This window comes from Vulpes lagopus, chromosome 13 (genome assembly GCF_018345385.1).
Source record: "Vulpes lagopus strain Blue_001 chromosome 13, ASM1834538v1, whole genome shotgun sequence".
NCBI classification, from domain to species: domain Eukaryota; kingdom Metazoa; phylum Chordata; class Mammalia; order Carnivora; family Canidae; genus Vulpes; species Vulpes lagopus.
Window position 1 is genome coordinate 45,422,689 of NC_054836.1, and position 23,395 is coordinate 45,446,083.

At 37.9% G+C, this 23,395-nt stretch overlaps 1 protein-coding gene across 13 annotated transcripts in view; it reads left to right on the plus strand.

Annotated features, from left to right (window-relative positions):
• BBS9 (Bardet-Biedl syndrome 9) overlaps window positions 1-21,298 on the plus strand; it is a 444,745-nt gene extending 423,447 nt beyond the window's left edge. For 12 of the 13 annotated variants that reach the window (XR_005983467.1, XM_041727738.1, XM_041727737.1 and 9 more), the window contains 2 exons: window positions 19,227-19,337; window positions 19,569-21,298. Coding sequence is in view for 11 of the 13 variants with exons in the window: in XM_041727738.1 (XP_041583672.1) it covers window positions 19,227-19,337; window positions 19,569-19,600 (143 nt within the window). In the remaining 2 variants the exon portion in view is untranslated. Of the gene's footprint in view, window positions 1-19,226; window positions 19,338-19,568 lie in introns of those variants that run through there. The other variant, XR_005983466.1, reaches the window with a different exon arrangement.
• Window positions 21,299-23,395: the final 2,097 nt, after the last annotated feature.

Here is a 23,395-nt window from a genome sequence, read left to right on the forward strand (position 1 = left end):
ACAGTTCTGCTAAATTTGGAAAACAGATCTTCATGTAAATGTTTAATGTTCTGCCACTGTCTAGCATCATGAGAAAGATATTTTATGATCATTTTTAACCATTTTTATTTTTGTTGTAATTAAAATTTTTCATCTATGAACTCCTCTGATACTCCCAACTTGTAGAAGACTGATTTTATATTTTCCTCAGTGTGGTTGGAAAAGGCATTATCTTCCACTTTACTATTTCACGTCTTTCTAATTATAAATCCTACCTACTCTATTGAGCCACTTCCTCTCCTTTGTAATTATAATTATATAGAAGCATCCATTAGCTCTAAATTATTTTTCTACAGTCTAGGGTCTTTTAAAAATGCCTAAGGATCTTAGTGGTGGCTCTTCAAGTTACTTCGATGCTAATTTCTTTTTTGCTGAGATGAAACCTCAGTCATTTTCCCAACCCCTTCACTTTTCTTTTGAGCAAGAGGTGGGGATGGTGGGTTTTGAGGATGTAAGGTACACACCATGATCCTGTTTTGCCAATCTAAAGCTCTTACTCTTCAAACAGTAATTGACAATCCCATTGTGTCTTTTCTGTCTGTCAGAGAAAACCAGATAATGGAATGGTGTAAGACTTGGATTTTGGAGTCAGCATATCACAGATTCTCTCACTCACAATATGTGTGACCTTGAGCAAGTCAATTTTTTGAGCTTCATTTCATCACCTGTAAAATGAGATACTAGTAACCAGCATGTTAGATTGCTGAAAATGAGCAAACATGTAAAGAAGTAGCACTATGACTAGCACATAATAAATACTCAAATATTATACTAATGTAATTATTATTCAACTATCATAAAAAGTCCCTAATTCTTTCTCTTCATCGTGGTCCTCTCTCATATTCCTGTGCAAAAGTTGCATCCAGTTTTTCACCTCTCGGAACCCATATTCTGGATCTTTAGTCATCTGTATTATCTGTACTGCAAGTTTTCACCTGGTATCCTTGTACTGCTTTGAAGCCACTTCAATTTCTGCCTATGTCCTTCTCTCCATAACCACAGTGTGCGTTGGTGGAAAATGCCCGTGGCATGGGAGGTTCTACTGCTAACAGGGTCATTGACTTGTCTTGATGGGGGAACACAGGGCTAGCTGAGGACAAGGCATGAGCCTGGGCAGCACATTGAAAAGTCCTTGAAACAGGCAAAGGGAGATTCCTCTTCGTACTCAACTGCCTTGGTGTTCATACTTTGCTAAGGGCAAAAGGCAATCTTAGTCCCACCCTCAGGAGCCTATAAGTCTACTTTAACATATAAGAATTCCTTTAGAAATTTCCCTTTATCTCTAAAGCCCCAAGATATGTGTTGGCAATCATCCTCCAAGCACATGACCCACCAGTATACATCTGAACGGTCTCATGACTCAGGTTTTATTAGACAGTAATAAGTGACATTTTCCCAACAATAGCTAGCCCCCTCAAGATCCTGGAAACCTTGCTTCCAAAATTCCTTAGTATGCTATCCTCAAACCCCTCCCAACTCCCAGGTGTATAATCAGCCACCCCTCACAGGCCTGGGGCAGCAGCTCCTCCTGCCGTGGGTCCTGTCCCCATGCTTTAATAAAACCACCATTTTGCGCCAAGACATCTCAAGAATTCTTTCTTGGTCTTTGGCTCCAGACCTCACCCCACCAAACCTCGCCTATATTCCCAAAACTTGATCAGTCTGACCTTGGATCAATCAATCTTCATATCATTTATTATAGAAATTACCCATTACCAAGCATGACTTTTGTCTCTGGTGCTTTAATAAGATGTATATAATAATGTATTTACTCGCAACAATCATTTGTTAGGAAGATATTATTTCCATTTTGCATATGAGGAAATAGAGATTCAAAAGTTTTAAGTAAGTTACTCAGGAGCTGGGTGGGTGTTTTCCTTGGGCATGAGGGCATAGAGTTTTAGCTACTCAGAGTTGTGAGGACCAAGGTCAAGTGAGATTGTTTCAGACACCCTGGACCATGATGTAAATGGAATGGTCCCATCAGCCTGGTGTATTCTCTTCTCTCCTAGCCACCCTGTTACATTTCCAAATGTTCTGACATTAGGTTGTGCTGTAGGCTGACCATCCTCATTCCCTCTCTGCCTTTTGTGTGCCCTTCATCTTCCTCTATCTTTCCCTCCATTCCTTTATTCCCCTGTGGCATTCCCACAGAGCTGCTCATCCCCTGCTCTGGGTCTCCCTTCTCTCTGTCAGAGAGACCTTTACTCTTTCTCCCTGATGTTTTCTTGCCTTACCAACTATTCCTCTTTTGTGTTTGACTCCATTTACAAATTGTTTTCATAGCTTAATTATAGGCAGACAGCTTCATGTTTCCTCTCTGTTTATAAAGGTGTGGTTTGAGAAAGGGTAGCACAACATGTATAGAAGGTAAGAAAGCAGAGAAAAGAAAGTGTTGGGCAGGGCTGCTATGTTCCATCTTCAAAGGCAGTAGAGCTGGGGTTAGTCCAAGTTGTTTTACAATTGGAAGAGAGTCATAGTACCATAGTTTGGATGAAACCTGGCTTTTTATTGCCAAAAAAGTGTAAGATGGAAATGGAGGTAAATGTGAATAATTCACAGTAATGTTTAAACTTTGAGGATATTTCACCTTCCCTGGAATTAGAGATTTATGTTAGTAAAAAGTTAGGGAGGAATTTGAAATGTTTAGGTTACCAGAGTGTAAAAAACATTGTCCAGTTATTTATCTAATCTTTCATTGAGCTTGCTTTTAAAAACAAGTTTAGATTTGAAGTAGCCTGAGAAAAATAAACTGTTCCAAGCTATAACTTGATGCCCCAGTGGAAATAAGATGGATCCTTTTTCATTCGTTTTGAGAAATTTCTCAAGCAGACAGAAGTCTTTGTACCTTCCTTTGCAGTTCTTTCATCCACAAGTGACTATTATCAAGAACTAGAATTACAAGAGCTCCAGTAATTTTTTTTTAACTTCAGCTTCTACACAAATTACTACTGAGATCTTATTTCTTTTCTGGGCTGGATGTTTTGTTGTTGCACCTACTCAGTCTCACAGATTCTCCGTGTGTTATCATCTAGTAAGGTTCATTTCTTAAAGATGAGTATCAACTAAAACAAGGAACGTTTTGAGAATCATTTCTGGTTCACAGAGCAATCAGCTGTGCTGGGGAGTAGGAATAAGAGTTTCTATACTACATTCTGCTGTAATTACTTTCCAACTGCCCAGTGGAAAAGGCAGGTAATATTATGTTAAAAATAGGTTGAATTTTGATTTCCATTGCTTCCTCCTAATCTCTTAGCCTAAAATCATTCATTCAAGTCAACAAATAATTAGTTTGTGTCTACTGTGTGCCAGGCACTATTCTAGGATTTGGGATATAGCAACAAGCAAAACAAAGATCTCTACAGTTTTGGAGCACTGAATTCTAGCAGGAGGAGACACTATACACCAAGCATCCTAAATGAGTAAACTATATCAGATATCAAGAAAATACTGTTAGTGTTAAAAGGTGATAAGCACTACAGAAAAGGAAAAAGAATGGGAGAAAAGGGGCAGTCACAAGATTATGATTTTAAATTTAGTTGTCATGGTAGGCTTTGTTGAAAAGGTAACTTTTAAACAAAGGCTTGAAGAAGATAAGGGATTTATCCATGCATAGATCAGAGAGGTGAGTGTTCCATCTAAAGGGAATGGGCCTACCATGTTCCTGGGACAGCGAGGAAACCAATGAGGCAGAGTGGTAGGATATGAGGTCAAAGGGGTCAGATCATGTACAGCCTTTCACAGACTTAACACTTTTCCCCTGAGTGAAATGGGGAGGTCCATTTTGAACAGAGGGATGATGCGCTCTTGCATTACATTGAAAGGATCCATGGCTGCTAGACTGAGAATGGACTGTTAGGGGGCAGAGGGATCAAAGGTAGAAGTGGGCAGACAGTTCAAAGGTTACTCAGTTAAGTACTTTAGCAAGAATTCAGGTAAGAGGGCAGTCTGGGTGGCTCAGCGGTTTAGTGCTGCCTTCAGCCCAGGGTGTGATCCTGGAGACCTAGGATCGAGTCCCATGTTGGGCTCCCTACATGGAGCCTGCTTCTCCCTCTGCCTCTCTCTCTCTCTCTCTCTCTCTCTCTCTCTTTCTCATGAATAAATAAATAAAATCTTTAAAAAGAAAATTCAGGTAAGAAATGATGGACTACATCAGAGTCATAGTATAGTGGTGGAGGTGGTGAGAAGTGATCTGATTCTGGATATCTTTTAAATACAAAGACAACAGAATTTAGTAACAGAGTGTCTGTGATGTGTGAGAGGAAGAAAGGAGTCCAGAATGACCCTAAGAGTTTCTGTCTTGAGCCACTCCAAGAATGGAGTTGGGATGAGAAAGGCTGTGGTAGAACAAATTTGTGGAGGAAAATCAGGGTACAGTTTAGGATATGTTAAGTTTGAGATGCTGCTATATATCTAGGTGAAGATAGTGAGTATGTAGTTGGATATATGAGTCTGAAGTTAAGAAGAGAACTCTGGGCCAAATTTATAAAATTAGGATTTGTTAACATGAAAGTGTTATTTAAAGGGGATCCCTGGGTGGCGCAGCGGTTTGGCGCCTGCCTTTGGCCCAGGGCGCGATCCTGGAGACCCGGGATTGAATCCCACGTCGGGCTCCCGGTGCATGGAGCCTGCTTCTCCCTCTGCCTGTGTCTCTGCCTCTCTCTCTCTCTCTCTCTCTCTCTCTCTCTCTGTGACTATCATAAACAAATAATAAAAAAAAAAATTTAGAAAGTGTTATTTAAAGCCGTGAAGCTGGATAAGACCACCAGGGAAGTGATTTTAGAAGAGATGAGGATCAAAGACTGCTGCATATTCTAATTTGCAAGAGGTTTGGAGAAGAGGAGGAACCAGCAAAAGGTATTGAGAAGAAGCATGTAGAGAGGTGAGGGGAGAATCACTTGAATGTGGTATCCTAGAAGTCACATGAAGAAAAAGGTTCAGAGAAGATGGAGTTATCCACTGTGTCAAATGCTGCTCAGGGGTCAAGTAAGTTGAGGGTTGAGAATTGTCCAGTAGATTTAGGAACATGGGAGTCATAGTGATCCAGATAAAAGCAACTTGAGCACTAGAGACAAAGGTAGATTGGGATGCATACATGAGAGAAAGGAAGGGAAAAGAAAAGAATTGAAATAGCAAATTAAGACAACTCTTTAGAGAAATTTTGCTGCCAAGAGGAGCAAAAAATGGAAGAAGCTGTGGGAAAGTGTGTTTAAGAGACAGCAAATTATTCCTGATTTGATCTTTATTGTTGTCCTTGATTTTTTAACTAGACTCCAATCTTTGTTCTTCCTTTACTAAGCTATTATTTCCTGCTGGTCATTTTTTTTTTTTTTTTTTTGCAAGACCAGATAACCAATTAAGGTTTTCCTTGACTAACTAACACAGCAGTTCGTTTTTCTAGAGGCCAGACAGCTATAATTGCTGCTCTCCAATTTGAAATTCATTAATCTCCTTTCCTTACAATGACAATCTCAGACTTAGGTGAGGGAATTTTGGCAATATAAGGCAAAGATGATGATGATAATAATAGTAGTAGTATAATGTTTGTATATCACTTACTATGAACCAGGCACTATTTGAAGTGCTTTACATGAATTTACTCATTTAATCTTTACAATTACCCTATGAGCTGAGTACAATTATTATTCATATTTTACAAATAATACATTTGAAGCAGAAAAAAATAACTAGTTTTAAAAAACAAATAATAATGGTGGGACTGCAGTTAAAATTCTGATAGTCTAGCACAAAAGTTTATACTCTTGAAGCAACTGGAGAATATTCAGAGCAAGATGTTAACCAGAGAGATATCATTTCACATGATATGAGAATTTGTCAGAGTGGTGGATTAAGTTCTTTGAGAAACAAGATAGAATATAGGACCTGATCGGTTATTTCCCCAGATTGGCTAGCCTGTACATTAGTGTGCTGTTGCCAGCCATAATCCTGGAATCACGTGGGAGAGCATTCTTCAAAGATAACTTTTTAAAGGACTGTTTCCTGTGCGTTTCCTCAAGTTTCATGAATTCCTTTTTGAATATATATGTGATAGCATATATTACGTACCTACTCTTTTCATAAGAGAAAAAAAATTATCTTCTTCCCCTGTGTGTTTATTTTCTTGTGGGAAGCTTACTTGTTTACCATGCAGGCTAGAGAATCATCTGAAAACTGAAATAGAAAGGACCTGTATATATGAATTCAATACTTTGCTGTTTGTTTTAATGATCTTAAAATTTCTGTATCTTTAGAGATAAAGTATGAACTAAATGACTCTTTCTTAAGTATTATTTCTTAGAGCACTGGTGAGCAGTTGCCACTGAATCCTTCATTAATAATCCCTTCCTTTTCCAGAAGGACTTGCCAACACCTATAAAGTATTCACTAGGAGAATTAAAGTCATATAAAAATAATTGGTGTTTGCTTCCTTCAAGGCATACATTTAAATATGTTGCTTTATTCCTTTGCTCCTTGGCTGCCTCCTATGTTTAGTAACACTAGGTCAGCAGACTTCCTCTTTTAAGGTTCATCTGCTGGCCATTTCAATTTCCCATGAGAAAGAAAACCTACTACTCTTTTACCCTTTTATCTTAATGTTTCTTCCATTTATGTCATATTATCTCGTGGGTTTGCATTTCTCAGTAATAATGGCACTGCTGGTAACTAGAAAACAATGGGTGTGATTATGTGCCCATCATCATCATCATCATTATCATGTGAGCCTTTTTAAAAAATTCCTTTTGTGATCTCAAGAAGAGTGGTTATCTATGATAGTAATTTATCAGGGTTTTCATCTTTTTAAAATTGTTTTAAATCTGTGTTTACTTATTATATTTATTTTATTTTCATTCCAGTGTGGTTAATATACAGCATTATGTTAGTTGATTTCGTCTTAAAAGGAATGCATGCACTATTTTCAAGTGAATTATTTTAATACATCGTTGACAGTTTGGATTTTGGCCCTTGGGTCCAGCTGGAAACATTCCGCCACCAGTTTGCTTACCCCATCCTCAGTTTTCACTTGAGCACTTTTTAGAGTGTCAAATATAAATTTGTGCTGTCCTCATAGCTTGTAGTTTCATGTAAGCCATTTCATGGCTGTAACTGTAATGACTAATGTATGTTGGGGATTAATTGTGAAAATAATAGCTAACATTTATTGGGATTTTACTGTGTGCTAGGCTCTGTGATAACTATATTATAGGCATTACCTAGCTTAATCTTTTCCTCTCATAAGATAAATGCTATATTTTCTGCATTTCTAGGAAAAGGAAACTAAGGCCCAGACTTACATGACTTTGTTCAAGATACAGTGATACTTGCTGTGCAGTGCCCCTTTTCAGGATGTCCCTCTCTGCGATCAGTGGGCTTTTTTTTTTTTTTAAGATTTTAAAATTTATTTATTCATGAGAAACACAGAGAGAGAGAGAGAGAGAGAGCACAGCAGAGACATAGGCAGAAGGAGAAGCAGGCCCCATGCAGGGAGCCCAACGTGGGACTCGATCCTGGTACTCCAGGATCATGCCCTTGGCCAAAGGCAGGCACCCAACTGATGAGCCACCCAGGGTTCAGTGGGCTAACTTATCATCCCGTGTACATTTGTACATTTCCCTTTTCTGTAAGAGATGACATTGTTTAATGGACTATTATAGAAATATATCACAGGATGATAAAGTTGCTTTGGAATGAGTCTTGAATGTTTATTTGGGTTCCACATTGTATTTGAAGAATATGATGGAACAGGTACTCTCCAGAGCCATTGTATTCTTTTCTCTTTTATCTGAACCTGTTTATAACCAGTGACCCAACTGAACTCTTCGTTTCATAATTGCCACCTAAACTCTGTCGTTATTAAAAACAACACAATTTGGTCAAGATTATGGCTTTTAATTGGGTTGTGGAAAGAAACTCGAGTTGAAGAAATGTTGCCAAGATCATTGGGGAATTAATAGTCACTTGATGCAAGAGGGAAGCTGTGAAGAACACTGGCTCTCTTATTATGTAGTGTCCAGGCAAAGTAGAGTTATGCTCTTACTATTTCATTTCATTTTTTTGAAAGAAATTATTATTGCAGAACTATTGGCTTCCTTTCTTTCTCAACTGTGGCTATAATGTTTTATTTGTGCGTGTGTACTTTTGAGAGAGAGTTGGTCTCTGAAGTGGGAGTTAGGAGAGGAAAGTATTTGAAATGGAAATGTCTTAAAATCATGTCTCTTTCCAGTTGTACATTGGATTTCCTTAGGATTTAGAAACAAAATGGAAATTAAAGACCACAATCACCTTCTTTTTGAACAAGAAAATACTGTACTTATCAGTATAGAAAAGATCTAGTTGAAAGACAATAGATCTTGCATTTCATTGCAGAGTGCTCCAGACATTGATCAATTGGCAAGGAAAAGCAAATATTAACTTTCTCTTCTTCCCCACCTTCTCACAATGGCTGGGTAATACTTTTGTATTCCTGTTTGGTGGATTTAATGGCCTTGTTAACATGTGGGAAAACATTGTGATTGGAGACTTTAACAAAATAGTGAGAAGGTTTTTTTTTTGTTGTTTTTTTTTTTAGTTCCATGTTTATGTTCTTACTGGGTGTGTGTCTTTCCAAGTACTCCAGGTTAAGAACTAAATGTGTTAGAAAAACAGATGTAATGCAAATAAATAGGAAGAGTTCTCATTTCCTTTGCTGAACAAAACTCTGAGTTCCTGAGCAGTAATTTTATGGTACCTTCTCTCTGTATCAGAAGTTGTGCTGATCCCAGCTTCTTTCTCCTGAGTTGTGTCATAACTGATTAATGATCTATAGGGCCAGAAAACAATTCACCTACATATGGTAAGGGATCATAATGCACTAACATAGTGTAAAGATCACTCTTGCCAACAATTAATTGGGGAATTCACTTTATGAAGCCCTGTTTACAGACTGACATCTGGAGAAATTCTTAACCTGGATCCATTCCAATCTGTAGGATTTATGGACTGCACTTGCTTTTTTATAAATAGGACTCTTTTTCTGCTTGGTACATTCTGTTTACGTAATTATCAATGGATGAAAACAGCTATGCTCCTGTATTTCTTTAATCCTCTGTACCAAGTGTACCTAAATTCTAAATGGCGGTGGAGCTAAAAGAATACTTAGACATCCCTATCATTATTCAAGTTGTGGAAGCCTCTATATGCCAGGAGCACCCTGCTCTCTTAAATCCAGACTCTGACTGGAGCCCTTACACCCCAAGGGACTTAGTATTTAGCCTTTATGGGGATTTTAAAACTTGTTGAGACACATGCTAGACCTCTTAAAATATATTAGACTCCCTTTTATTCACACAGTCTCTGCTGTGAGGTGTAAAATGGAAATATTTTCAAACATAGGTACATGCATAGTCTTGAACACATTTTAAGTTCTCACTGTGTGTGGGGGGGGATCAAAGCCTATTATTAAGCAGCAGAATTGGATTCCCAAACATTCCACAGGTTCTTGTGTTGGACACACATTACAGTGACCTTCACTTGCCTCTCTTTGCTAGCCATTATTATTTCTGTTGACGGTGGATAATAAGTTACTGTCGATGTGATTAGCATGGCACCTACAAATGAAATGAAATGAAAGAAAAGTTGTAAAATGGACTGAAACAGAACATGGAAAAGCAAATATTGTGTGTTGAAACTGGACACCTAGAACTAGATAGAAAGGCATTTTCTTCTGCTTTGCTGAATTTTAAAACTAAAATGGAACCAGGGTTGGGGTAGGGTGCTTCCACATTACAATAAAGTAAAGAGCAGAATAGAAGTGGAGATGAGAAAGATGCAGACATATGTCTTCCAGTTCCTCCTTTAGAGTAGCAGTGCCATCATATGATATCAACTTGATTTATCATGCTGTGGTAAAAACACATTAGTGATACTATCTTGATACATCTTGATGGCTTTATTTCCAAGATGTGTTTTGATGAGGGCTGATCCTGTTGTATTTATTAACAATCTCATTCATATATACATGAATTCATATTCATATATATGTGTTTTTCTGAAACACATCTGCTTAGTAAGCACTTTTCTAAACTCAGTTTCACAGAAATGCTGGCTATCCAAAATGGCTCTTAAACACACACACACACACCATTAGTCATAAAATTTCCAACAAACATAGCCTTACCAATTATGATGTGCTCTCAAGGAAATGTTAAGTCCAGGTATGGGACAGACCAGACACTTTGATCTGAAATCCAGTTTAGAAGAAGAGACATTAGGGATTGTTCAAAGAAGTACAGCCTCACATTTCCTCCAGAGTTTTTGCTTTGTATTTTCACTGTAGCCCTTGTGTAAATCCTTAATCTGTGTTTTATCCACAACTCTTCCTAGCTATACCTCTTATTCTGTATTACATTTTCCTAACTGCTAATGTATTTTTTATGCTTAAATATTAGATCATCTACACCTTCAGAAGTTTCCCCAAATATTTTACATAGGAGTATATGCCTAGGATCATAGACTACATTGGTGATTCATCCTTTCCTGTCCCCTTTCCTTTTCATCCTCTGTCTCCTCATCTCTTCTACCTGCATCCTTCCTTCCACTGGTCCATTATGCTAAAAGTTTCTAAATATTCAGCTAAAATCACTATGTAGACATACAGTAAGATACTTGACTTTCTAAGCTTATGCTGTCCTTGGGTTAGAAAAAAATGTATTTAAAACTAATTAGGAAAATAAACACAGTAAGAAGAATTATCAGAAAAACTCCTATATATGTCTGTATGCCTATGTGCTGTGTGTGTTCACACTCAAACATGTATAGATAGATAAAGAGCTGAACAGGGGGTATAAAAAATATAACATTTCCCAATGGCTATAGTAATAGAGAAATTTGTAAGCAATTATTCATAATCTCTTTGGGAAGCTCTTCATATTTAAGATAGTGAAGTATTCTTTTCGAAGCACCCATTTCCCTCACTTCACATGAATTATAAACCTATGTTTATATAAATATGTTAATATAAAATGTTAATATAAAAAAAAAACCACTGTATCCATCAACTAAAGCTTGATTAAATGAAAATACCACTGGTGTATATCTTTGAGGTTTCTGCTGTTTTTAATTCTAAGTGGCAATTCAGGCCATGTGAACAGACAATTCTTTGGCTGGTAGGTCAGAGCAGGGCCTGGGATCATTTGTGATTCTCAATGTCACCTTGTTTGATTCCTCTCACATATATGAAGAAAAAAGAAGGAAAGTTTTTTTTCCTCCCTGAAGGAATGGAACATTCTCACCCATACACCCAATCAACTGTAAAGGTCACCATTGCAAGAAAATAAATCAGCAAAGTCCTAAAATATACCCAAAGAATAGCTTGCCAACCTGCTGGATTTTCTGTATCATTGAAAGGAAGTACTAGTTAAGACAGCCAACTCACAAACAAATCCATTGAAATCTTTCTGGAAAAGGAGGTGTTCTTGAGAAAGCTCTAGTGGTTTAGGAAGCAAGAGAATCAGAACTAGCTCTGGGACATTAGGGGCATGAGCTACCTTCTCTGAGCCCCTGTTTTGATAACTACTAAATGAAGTCAGTTGAACTGAAATCTAAAGTTCTTTGATTCCACAAAAATGGTTCAGAAATTACATCTTACCAAAAAAATTAATAGTGGAGATGCTAAAATGTACCATGTGCTAAGTAAGCACTGTACTGGGTGTACATGTTCTCCTATAATCCTCCCAAAAGTCCTCATTAAGACCCTCTATTTTTACAGATGGGGCAACTGATAACCTGGCCTGGATCCTGCAGCCAGATCCAGGCTTGTCCACTACTGTTGGCTTCATAGTCTAGGTCAAGTCTCCCTGTTGGCCTCGTTCTCTTTCAGTGGCCTCTCTAGTCACTGCCCACTTAGCTTTCACTTTTGATAAAAGTTAATATAAACACCTGGAGATAATTTTAAAATATTGGAAACCTTAAGAATTTATAAAAAGAAACCTCCTATAAAAATTTTTCCCAGTCTAGTCATGAGGAAAACATCAGGTAGATTTTAGTAGAAGGGCTTTCTGCAACATTCTTGACCACTACTCCTCAAAACTGTCAAGGCCATCAAAAGCACAGGGAAGTCTGAGAACTGTGACAACCAAGAAGAGCCAAAGGAGATATGACAACTAATGTCATGTGGTATCCTAGATGGAATCTTGAACAAAAAAAAGATATTAGGTAAAAACTAAGGAAATTTGAATTGACTACGGACTTTGGTTAATAATAATGTATTAATATTGGTTCATTGATCATAACAAATGTACCACACAAATGCAAGATATCACAATAGGGAAACTGCAGAAGATATATAAGAATCCACTGTACTATCTCTTATTTTTTTCTGAACATCTAAAATGATTCTGAAACGTAGTCTATTAAAAAGTATATCACTGCCCAAACCAAAAAACACTGTAGCAATAGGGTAAACAATATGCTTTTAAACTACTCTTACTACTATTACTACTACTTCTCTTTCTTCTTTTCCTCCTTTCTTCTTCTTTCTTCTTCTTTCTTCTTGTTCTTCTTCTTGTTCTTCTTCTTGTTCTTCTTCTTGTTCTTCTTCTCATTCATTTGCTGCTGCTGCTTCTGCTGCTTCTTCTTTATCTCCTCCTCCTCATCCCTTTCCTCCACCACCTCCTCCTTCTTCTTCTAGTAATACTATAAAGTGATCTAACAGTGTTAAATACCTCTAGGATCCTTTAGAATTAGGATACTGTATGAAGAGTAACTTTCTGTGAGCCTTGGATTAGGCCAGAGATTAGCGAACTATTTATGGTCCATGAGCCAAATCTGGCCTACTGCCTGTTTTAGTAAATAAAGTTTTATTGGAACACAACCAGTGTTCATTCATGTTTACTTATTGTGTTTGGCTGCTTTTGCACTACAGTGGCAAAATTGAGTAGTTTCACCAGAGATTAGATGGCTTGCAGAGTTTAAAAAATATTTACTGTCTGGTCAACCCCTGGTTTAGAATATTTGGGTAGAAGTAATGAAAATATGGTAGATAGTGAGACAGGTAAGCTGGGCCACCAGGATTCACATGGAGGTAGGATCTAATATTAGAATGCAACTAACCAAGTAGAAGGAAAGATGTAAGACAAGGCACAAGTAATATAGAGTAGTCAATTTCAGAGGTGTCCACACGTATAAGGTTCCTGGGCACTTTATTTATTATTATTATTATTATTTTGCTGCACAGCTGTGTCTTTGGCCCATAGGTGCATCAGCCTGTGTGAAGCCTATCCTTTCAAGTTCCTACCTTTAGGAACTTTTATCTTGGCCTGTTTAACTCTTCTTTTAGTATTCCTAACTTTTACCTGGAAGTAAATAGTCAAAACTTATTTACAGATGGGGCAGGCAATTCTACACACTCATCAATTTTCAGTGTGCCAGGCACTTATACACACTCATCAATTTCTCTTATGAAGGAGGGATGCCATAGTCTCTATTTTATAGATAAGGAAACTAAAACTTGTTTATGTGAAATAACTTGCTCCAGAGGGTTGGTTGGCTCATAAGAGTGTGCCACAGTTTGAATTGAGGATTCAAAATATAACATTAAACCCCCTACACCATACCTATCTTCAGTGCTGGAGCTGGCTCTCACTAACTCATGAGAGCCAATTGTTGAATTTTTAGGGATTCTGGGAGCTAGTTGATAAATTCAGCCATTATTAAAAACTAAATTATGTACATTTATAATCAAATACATTGTATTAGGAACAAAGAGACTATATCTCAAAACTCTTCACTAACTACATGACTACATTTTTACTATTATCTATGCTCTTGAGGTAGTTGGTGTGTATAGAGTCCGTATGGTGGACGTGCTGTGTGTGTGTGTGTGTGTGTGTGTGTGCGTGCGCTCCTGTGCAGGTCTACCAAGCTCTTATTTGGTGATGTCACTTTGGTTGCTTGAAATTGGGCATGATGGGAGTATTTACACCATAGACATGGAGAAATACTCCAGATTAGGGCTTTACTTTTTTTTCTGGCCAGTTAGCTGGTTACATATTTACCAGCACTCCAATGCTCATCTTGCTTCTGATTTTGATCTCTGCCCTAGTATTCTAGATGATAGTCACATTTGTTTCTGCCTGACCTCCTGTCTTGACCTTTCAACTCTATGACTTCTGTCTGTAGTTAAAGCCACAATAGTAACCTACAGAGAGGACCTGAGCTTCTTTTTTTTTTTTTTCAAATATTTTATTTATTTATTCATGAGAGATACAGAGAGAGAGAGGCAGAGACACCGGCAGAGGGAGAAGCAGTCTCCACGCAGGGAGCCCAATGTGGGACTTGATCCCAGGACTCCAGGATCACACCCCCGGCCGAAGGCAGGCGCCAAACCGCTGAGCCACCCAGGGATCCCCCCTGAGCTCCTTTTTATTGTTATTTTTTTATTTGTTTGTTTTTCTGACAGTGGGTAGAAATTCCTTAGTGTAATTTCCTTGTTGAGAAAATATGTTTTCCTTTTTGTTAACTGAAATTGAGAGTAAGGGTATAGAAACTTGTAGCAATTGACAGAGCACTTTTACAAAGATTAAATCTACTAATAGGTGAAGGCTGGTATATTGTTCATTTCATTTTTCTAGTAATCCCTTTTATTGTTATTACATTTTAGTTTAGATAGATTAGAACTTTTAAAAACTGTTCTTTTTGAGAAGCATGGCTGGCATGGCTATAGCTCATATAGACTTGCTATGTGACCTTTGGCAAATGATGTAATCTCTAGGTTTACATTTAATAATTGAGACTTTCTTTTTTTTTTTTAATGTTTTATTTATTTATTCATGAGAGACAGAGAGAGAGAGAGGCAGAGACACAGGCAGAGGGAGAAGCAGGCTCCATGCAGGGAGCCCAATGTGGGACTTGATCCCAGGACTCCAGGATCACACCGTAGGCGGAAGGCAGGTGTTAAACCACTGAGCCACCCAGGGATCCCCCAAACGGAGACTTTCTAGCAGGACTGATACTTAGTCTTGCAAAGCTAAGTCAGGGATGCAAATTTTTTTTCTTTGTGAGCAGGAAGGTGGGAAATTCAATCTCAGTTATTATTGCCCACCCTACCTCCCCTGGCTCTTCTCTCCATGGAACTCAGAAAATGAAGGCACAGTATTGTCAACAGCCTCCCTGCCTAAGCCCACAGCAGAAGCTTGGTGGACAAGGGAGTCCTTCTTCAGGTTGGGGCTCTTGATACGCAGCCCTCATTGTGCCTACACCTCCATCCTATGATGTCTTGCTCCCTTGAGGTGGCCCAGCTAATTCCCCTCTGAATTATGACTAGAGAAAATCTTTCCCCAGATTTTCTTTCATATCTTCAGTGAGTTCAAGCTATGGAAAACTAAGGCTAGAAGAGAGAGTATTTTCAGGCTACTTTTGATTTGGCCCCAGTACAAATTTCTGAGGCAAGGAAGCACAAAATGGCCTGGAGGAATTTGGAGGAAGAGGAACAAGGGAGGGAAAGCTAAAGAGAAAACACAAATTAATAGCAATACTTTTATAATTGTAAAACGGGGCCAGTAAACCCTTCCCGATAGAATTGTCTGAGGATTGAGTAAGCTAATGTATTAAGAATTCAAAGCCAAGTGCCCAGCATGCACTAGGTCCATAGTACTATGATTTCTAGATCAGGAGCTTTCTGGCTCTCACTTGTTTTTGCCTGTTGGCTCTAATGTGTTGCACACACAATGTGTGTTTGGATGATTTCATCCAGCTGTGGTTTTTCTTCCCCTTATCCTTTGATGGTACAGGCTCTAAGCCAAAGGTACTTCATCTGGCGTCCGTGGAACCCAGGCTCCACTTCCACGGCTTCAGAAGGTCTCTGATGGTCTGGAAGTGTTATATTTTATTTGTATTTATTTTATATTTTATTTCTGTTATTTTACGGCTTACTCTGAAAATTTTAACAAACAAATATTTTTTTTCCTAGCAAAAATCTCGTCCAATATATTCATCTGTCCTTTTTAGCAGATTCAAGTGCAGTAGTTGTGGGGTGAGAACTAACACATTTCCCTGGTGATATCCAGTGCTGCAGGTCCAATGATCGCACTTAAACTAGCAAGGCTACAGTGGCCTTCTGACTTTAAGGATGTATCTTTCATTGCCTATTAACTTCATCAAACTTGCTGTTTTCTTTTTTTCCAACATATCTGGTCATCAGAAGCAGCCACCCTATTCTGGAATGCTTACAATCCTAAATATTTCCACTCTACAGCTTTTCAATCTGCCAGTCTTGACCTCTGCATGCACTTCATTCCAGTTAGTCATGAATGAAAGTTTACATAGTTACATAACAGGGTTATTCCTATCCTGTTTGCTCCCAGCCACAGAACCCCTATTTCTTATACATGGTGGGCAATCTAACTTGATTCCAGATAGATTAGAACTTTTAAAAACTGTTCCTTTTGAGAAGCATGGCTGGCATGGGAAGAGCTGGGCTAACTTAAAAATTCCTGCTTTTGAGAACTACTTCCAATATCAATGGTTTTTGCAAAAAAGCAGAGCCTGAGGCAAGGATTAAAATGATGGTTTATTTGGAAAACTCAAGAAAGGGAGGATGAGGAAAAGGCAAGGGAGGCAAGGGGATATATGATGTAATATAAAAGGGTGCATCCTATGATGGTGACCACTTCGCTCATTGACCTGCTAAGAAAGCCAACTGGTACATCTACCCAGCACACAGCCTTTTCCTGGTGATTGACAAAAGAAAAATAATAATTCATAGTCCACCTAGGGGGAGGCAGGAGGGTAGTTCTCTGCCTAGCTTTTTTCCTATTGGTCAGGATGCCAGATCCCATACCATATTGTTTCTCCCAAACTAGGAAGGCAAAAATTCTGGGCATATAGTTGGTCAGTCTGGCTACATAGAGGCATCCCCAAAAAGGGCGGTAGGATTCCCGGGACAAGTGACTGGTTGGCTCTGCTGTGGGATTTGAGAGGTTTGTTATCTCTCTATACTAAAGACAAGGCAAAAAAATTTTGTGCCAAGAAGAAAAGAGGAAATTACATAAGTTGTTCATAGTCTGTAATGACAGACTTATCCTTTTATGTCCATGTGACTGAAGAACTGGGAAGTGCTTTTAAGTCTTTATCCAATGTCTTGCCTCAGTATTGAGTCAGCTGGAATAAAAAAGATGGACAGCACTTAATTAGCAGAGATCTGCCTCTCTCCACAAATGTGGCAGACAGCACTCACTGATCACTGCACTCTTCCCATTTGTTGGCCGGGTGTGCTTCTTCCCCACTCCTGAAGTTTCCTTGTGTGTGAAGATAACTGCATGAGTACAACATTCCTGGCCTCGTCCTGCTCCTTCTCTCTTTCTGCCCCAGGGATGCTTTAATGTGTTTTATGAGGGTGCAATGAAAAACCAAGCCATTCTTGGTCTTTTTTTCTTGAGGTCAGGTTCTGTTCTGCAAGGAGTACGTCCCTTCTTTCTGTTCCTCTCTTTCATTAGTCTTACAGAAGCACTTCTCCTTCACCCCACATACCTCAATTTTTTTCTTAATTGGGGGAGGGGCCAGGAGAAGAAGAAGGGTGCTATTTCTTGGGCTTCTCCAGAGTCCCAGCACCTCAGAGCCTGCCCTGGCCTCACAATACTCTGAGCAGTGCTCATGGCAGTCACTCAGTAGATCAACAGGTGGGATAAAACCTTCTGACACCCAAGACCTGCAGCCACAGTACCTCTTTGGCTAGTGCTGCAACTGAGCCATAAAATGAGTGGTTAGATAACATGGGCTTTAGGAGTTGTCAGGCTTGGGTGTGAGCTCGGTCTTACTCCTTACTCCTTAGGAGCTGTGTGACCTTGGCAAGTTGCTGCATCTCATGAGATCTGTTTTCTGATCTGTAAGATGAAAATAATAATAGCTATTTTATGGTTTCTAGGGTCTAAATAATATGGACAGAGTTTCTAGTATTTAGAAAGTACTCAGTAATGATAGTTACTGTTACCATGATCTACAGGCCTTGGAAAGAGAGTAAAAATAAGCCTGGTCCTCCTTCTGAATGGGTCCCCCCATTTTCAACTATAACCAGACAAGTTCCATTGCACTGATGGAGAATTCTAACATTTCCTGTTGGGAAACATCTGAGGCTACCTCTAATTCTTATTTTATGAATGTGGAGATGCTTTTCTCTCAAGTTTCCCTTGGCATCGATCTCTTTTTTCAGAGTTGATGCAGAGGGATGAATGGTAAGGTGTATTCTCCTTCAGACTTGGGATCTTGCCACTTCCTTCTCATTTGACTGATGTGGTTTACAAATCAGTGCTACAATACCCTGTCTTTCCTCATAAACTCCCTCATGCATAAAGCCAAACTTGAGTACAGAGGCTTTAGACTCCGTGTGTGGAAAGCCTCAGACAAGGAAAAGAAAAAAAAATCTCACCTCATTAATAAGAAGAATGGCTTTGGAAAAAAAATATGTATAGTATACAGCATGTCAGTACATTTCCAGGAAATGATGGCAAATTAGTCAAATCAAGTTACAGATACAGGCAGGAAATTCTCACATGAGTTTCCCCTACAAGATTTTGGTGAATAAAATCAAATGACTTATACCCAATATTTTAAAAGTATAGTAGTGCTGGCTCATCCTCAGGTCACTGTAGAATTGACTTGGAATTGAAAGCTTCCACAATATATCTTATGGCTTTGCTGTTGAATTATGAAGTGTTTGTGTCTGCACTGTGAGATGCGAGATGTGGGGATAGAATCAAAGTCCAGGGAAATACTACCATAATCACCGTCTCAGGATACCAGCAGCCTTCCTCGTTGCTCAAGAAAGGTTCCATTCCCTTGTGGTCAATGTGTTTTGTTTTTTATAGTTTCTGATGCTCTGGTATTAGAGAGAGTTCCTGTTGGGGTGCCCTTATATTACAGATATCACATATGTGATAGGCTTTGTCCTTTCTGACTTCGAAAAGGATAAGTTTAAAGACAACACCATTACTGCCGTTGTTAAGTGGTATAATATGTCTTTGGGGGCAATAACTCATTCCCATATTTTCGCCAAAGACAGACATTTAAAATTATTCTTTTTGGTCTGCTCCTGGAGATTGTTGTCACATCATTTGTTATCTTTATGATTGGTATGTTTTTAAACTGTGGTTGCCGTGTGGAGAGGCAGATTTTCCTACACACTGCTTAAAATATTGTATGTATTTTTTTCCAACTAGGTGGCTGTACTACCATCCCAGAATCAGACTTAGAGGAAAGATCAATCGAGCAAGACTCCACTGAATTGTTTACCAACCACAAACACCTCAATTTAGAAACACCTCTGCCTGGTAAGAAATTGGGTGGCCTTCACCAATGATATGTCAGGGACAGTGGCACTCTGGTCAGTTCTTGTCATACCAGAAGAACATTTTGCAAAGGTGCTTGTTTTCCAATCTCTTCATCCTTCCCCTCATTATTAGTGCAGATGAATTTGATCATTTGTATCTTCCTTTCAATATTGAAATATTTTCTCTCTCTCTCTCTCTCACTCTCATTCTTGCTCTCTTTCTTTTTTCCAGAAGTTTTACCCCTTCAAGGAGTCTCGGAATAGTTCAAGTAGAGTTGTCTGGAAGAGAGGAAGATGGCCTTCCCAAGGCTGATCCTGTGTGGGCCTCATGCCAAGTGCAGATGTAGGACGGGCCCAGGTGCTTCTCCATCTCATCTGCTTGGAGATGATAGACATGGGGATTGTTATTTTTTATTTTTATTTTTATTTTTGCTAGGAGAACTTGTAATACCATAGGCAGGTCAAGAAAAGATATTGCTGCTTTTTGGTCTTCTGTATGTTTATAGCCATTGGATATAGTGAAAGGACATCTTTTGGGGACAGATTTTATAATGCAGAGACCTAGATCCAAAGTAATTTGATACCCCTTTTTTTTTTCACAGAAATCTTATATAGTAAATGTATCAAATTTAATAAAGCATCTCATTGTCCAACAATATCTTGGATTTGATGTATAATTAGAGGTTGGTTTCTCTACATTATTTCTTCAAAGGAAAAAAGCTGAAAGAATTAAAAACTTTGCTATTCTATGGTAAGACTTGAATGTAATTGTTTTATAAATAAACCATAGAATTTTCATGTGATCCATTTTTTAGCCTAAAAATGGAAAAAGGTAAGTTTTTAGTATTGTATGAAAATGTTAAAATATTTTTAGGGAACATAGTATATTAACATCCTCTTTGGATTACCCTGTGGTGACACCTTTTAAAAATTCATTTCATATGAAAAAAAATCACTTCATAAAAGGATTCACACATTAGAATTAAAATGTAAGTTTTTTATATGCAAGAAATAAAAGAGATTTTGCCAATTTCAAGGTAAAATTGCAGTTTCAAGACTGATTTAAACAAATCAAAAAGATATCTGTGCCAGTTTTGGAGTGCTTATCAGCCAGTATAAAGGGAGATATGATTCATGGTTTCTCTATATGTGAAATGACAAAAACCTGTGGAAGATGTATTATTTATTATTTCTAGTGTTCTTTTTTAGGAGATACAGCAGAAGACATAATATTTTTAATTGTCAAGCATGGGAGTGGACAACATCTAGCCTTTGGATTAGAACCAACTGTTAGGTTAATTTTACCCAGCCTGTAGGGACCAGTAAAAGATGTCATGGCTCCATGTATGACTATAGTTGCAAAAATGCAGCACTTCTAATCACCTTTATTTAAGAAGGGTTCAGCTTCATTTAAGAAAGGTTACAAGAGAAGTATATTACTTCTTAAAAAGGTGTTTCTGTGTTATGTCTCTCTCTCTCTTTTTTTCTTTTGGATATTTGCTTCCTGTGGTTGTTTTTTGTGCTATGCATATGTTCATGTGCTAATCTTTGTTCTCTTTCCTCTTTTTTTTTTTTTTTGAGTCATGCTCTGTTTGTATCCTTATAACTGTCTTTCTTTAACTCTTTTTGTTTCTTGTGTTTCTATGTTCATCTGCCTTGATCAATTTTTCTCTCCCCTCACTTATTCCTCCCAATTCTTTCCCTTCACCTTTTGATACTTTCCCTTTATTTTCTGTGATATAAAACCAGGGTATATTGTTTGATTTGTAACAGTTACTTTAGACATACAGGAGTGCAGTGATTTCTCTCCCTATCAAATCCCTCTTCCATTGAGTTCCAATCCTCCATGATTGCTCTGTTCTGTGAGAAAGTGACTATCAGTATAAATTCAAAAGGCTTCCTATCTCCAGTTTGGAAATTTAAGGTGACTTTCGTTGCTATAATTGCATGTCATACAGAGAGTTTTTACGTTAAGAAGTTAAGCATATTTATAAAATGTTTTCCTGGAAATATCAGAAAGGGAGACAGAACATAAAGACTCCTCTAACTCTGGGAAACGAACTAGGGGTGGTGGAAGGGGAGGTGGTGGAAGGGAAGGTGGGGGGTGGGGGTGAATGGGTGATGGGCACTGAGGGGGGCACTTGACAGGATGAGCACTGGGTGTTATTCTGAATGTTGGCAAATTGAACACCAATAAAAAATAAATTTATTATTAAAAAAATAAAAAATAAAATAAATAAAATAAAATGTTTTCCTGGAAATCATTATCAGTATCTTAAGTCTATTGGCACAACTACTTGACCAAATGATTTAATTTTTTTATTTGAATCACTAGTACAGAATTCTATATACATATATCATGCATATATTTTTTTAAAAATCTAATTATCATTTCTGAAATGATAAAATAATTTGATTCATGAATTAAAGGTATCTTTTGATAAAAAATTTCCTAAATTTAAGTATGTAACTGTTTGTTAACCCTTGATTTTAGTATAATTTTAAAACATACATAAAATATTTCTACTAATAGCCAAGAATTATGTTATCCTTCGAAGTGGCTGTTTAAAAATCGAGACCCAAATAATTGTTAACTTTTCTCATTATTTTGACACTAGTATTTCAGTCTTTAGTAACAATTGTCCAATCTCTCTGTCTCTGTCTCTCTCTCGTGTGTATGTGTGTGTGTGTGTGTGTGTGTGTGTGTGTGTACGTGGTCTTGAAATCTTAGAGTAACTCATAATAAGATGATCCAGGTTTCTGATTAGCCAGATAATTAATACCAAATATATCAGAATAGGTACTAATGAAACAGCAAACATTTAATAGCTTTTTACTATGTGCTAGGTTCTTTATATGCACGATTTCATTCACTCCTTACAACAATACTGAGATGTAGATAATGCTATCTCTATTTTGCAAATAAGAATATTGAGGTTTATAGAGGCCACATAGCTCATCCAATATCCCATAGTTAGTGTATAGCAGTACTGGGATTTTAATCCAAGCAGATTCCAAAAGCCCAAATACACACTCAAAATGTAGAGATTGTTGATAAGACTACAATAAAACATGGGATCCCTGGGTGGCGCAGCGGTTTGGCGCCTGCCTTTGGCCCAGGGCGTGATCCTGGAGACCCAGGATCGAATCCCACGTCGGGCTCCTGGTGCATGGAGCCTGCTTCTCTCTCTCTGCCTGTGTCTCTGCCTCTCTCTCTCTCTGTGACTATCATAAATAAATAAAAATTTAAAAAAAAAAAAAAAGACTACAATAAAACACATTTTAAACCTGAAGGTTTTTAGTCCAAGATAGCTTTTTTTTTTATTATTTCTAGTGTAGTTATACATTTTAAGATATACGTATTTGCTACTTATATTTCTCTGGTGAATTGCCTGTTTGTGTTCTTTCTTTTTGGGGAGGTTGCTGATGGTGATAATAATCTCCCTGCTGGAGAAATTTTATAAAATATATATTATTATAATATATAATTTATATTAAATAATATATATTATTATATATAATATATAATGTATATAATATATAATTTATATTAAATTATTTATATAAAATAATCTCATAGCCTTTTGGAATCGTACTAATCTTCAGTTGATCGGGTATGATATCGACATTGTTCTCAGGTTTTCACTTGTCTTCTAATTTTGTTTCTGGGTTGTTTTTTTTTTTTAAAGAAAATGTTCTAAATTTTAAGTAGCCACATCTATTAACCCCTTTATTTGTGGTTGCTGCTTAGTGTACAGCCTGGGTAGTCTAATACTGTCTCCTACCTCTTCTCTGTACCAGTCTGAGGTCCTGTACAGGCTGTTGTCTTGTGTGCTATGGCAAGCGTCAATCATATCCTCCATGCTAGTGCACTAGATTTTATAAGCCACAGAGCTATGTTCTCTTCTGCTCTCATATCTCACAGAGTTTTACATGAAATGCCTCCTGGGTTTTACCTAGCTCCTCCACTCTGGGGAGAATGGCCCAGGTAATAGACCCGACAGTTTTCAAAATCCTCTCTCTGATGCTTGGCCCCTCCTGTGGGCTCTCCTTTAAGAT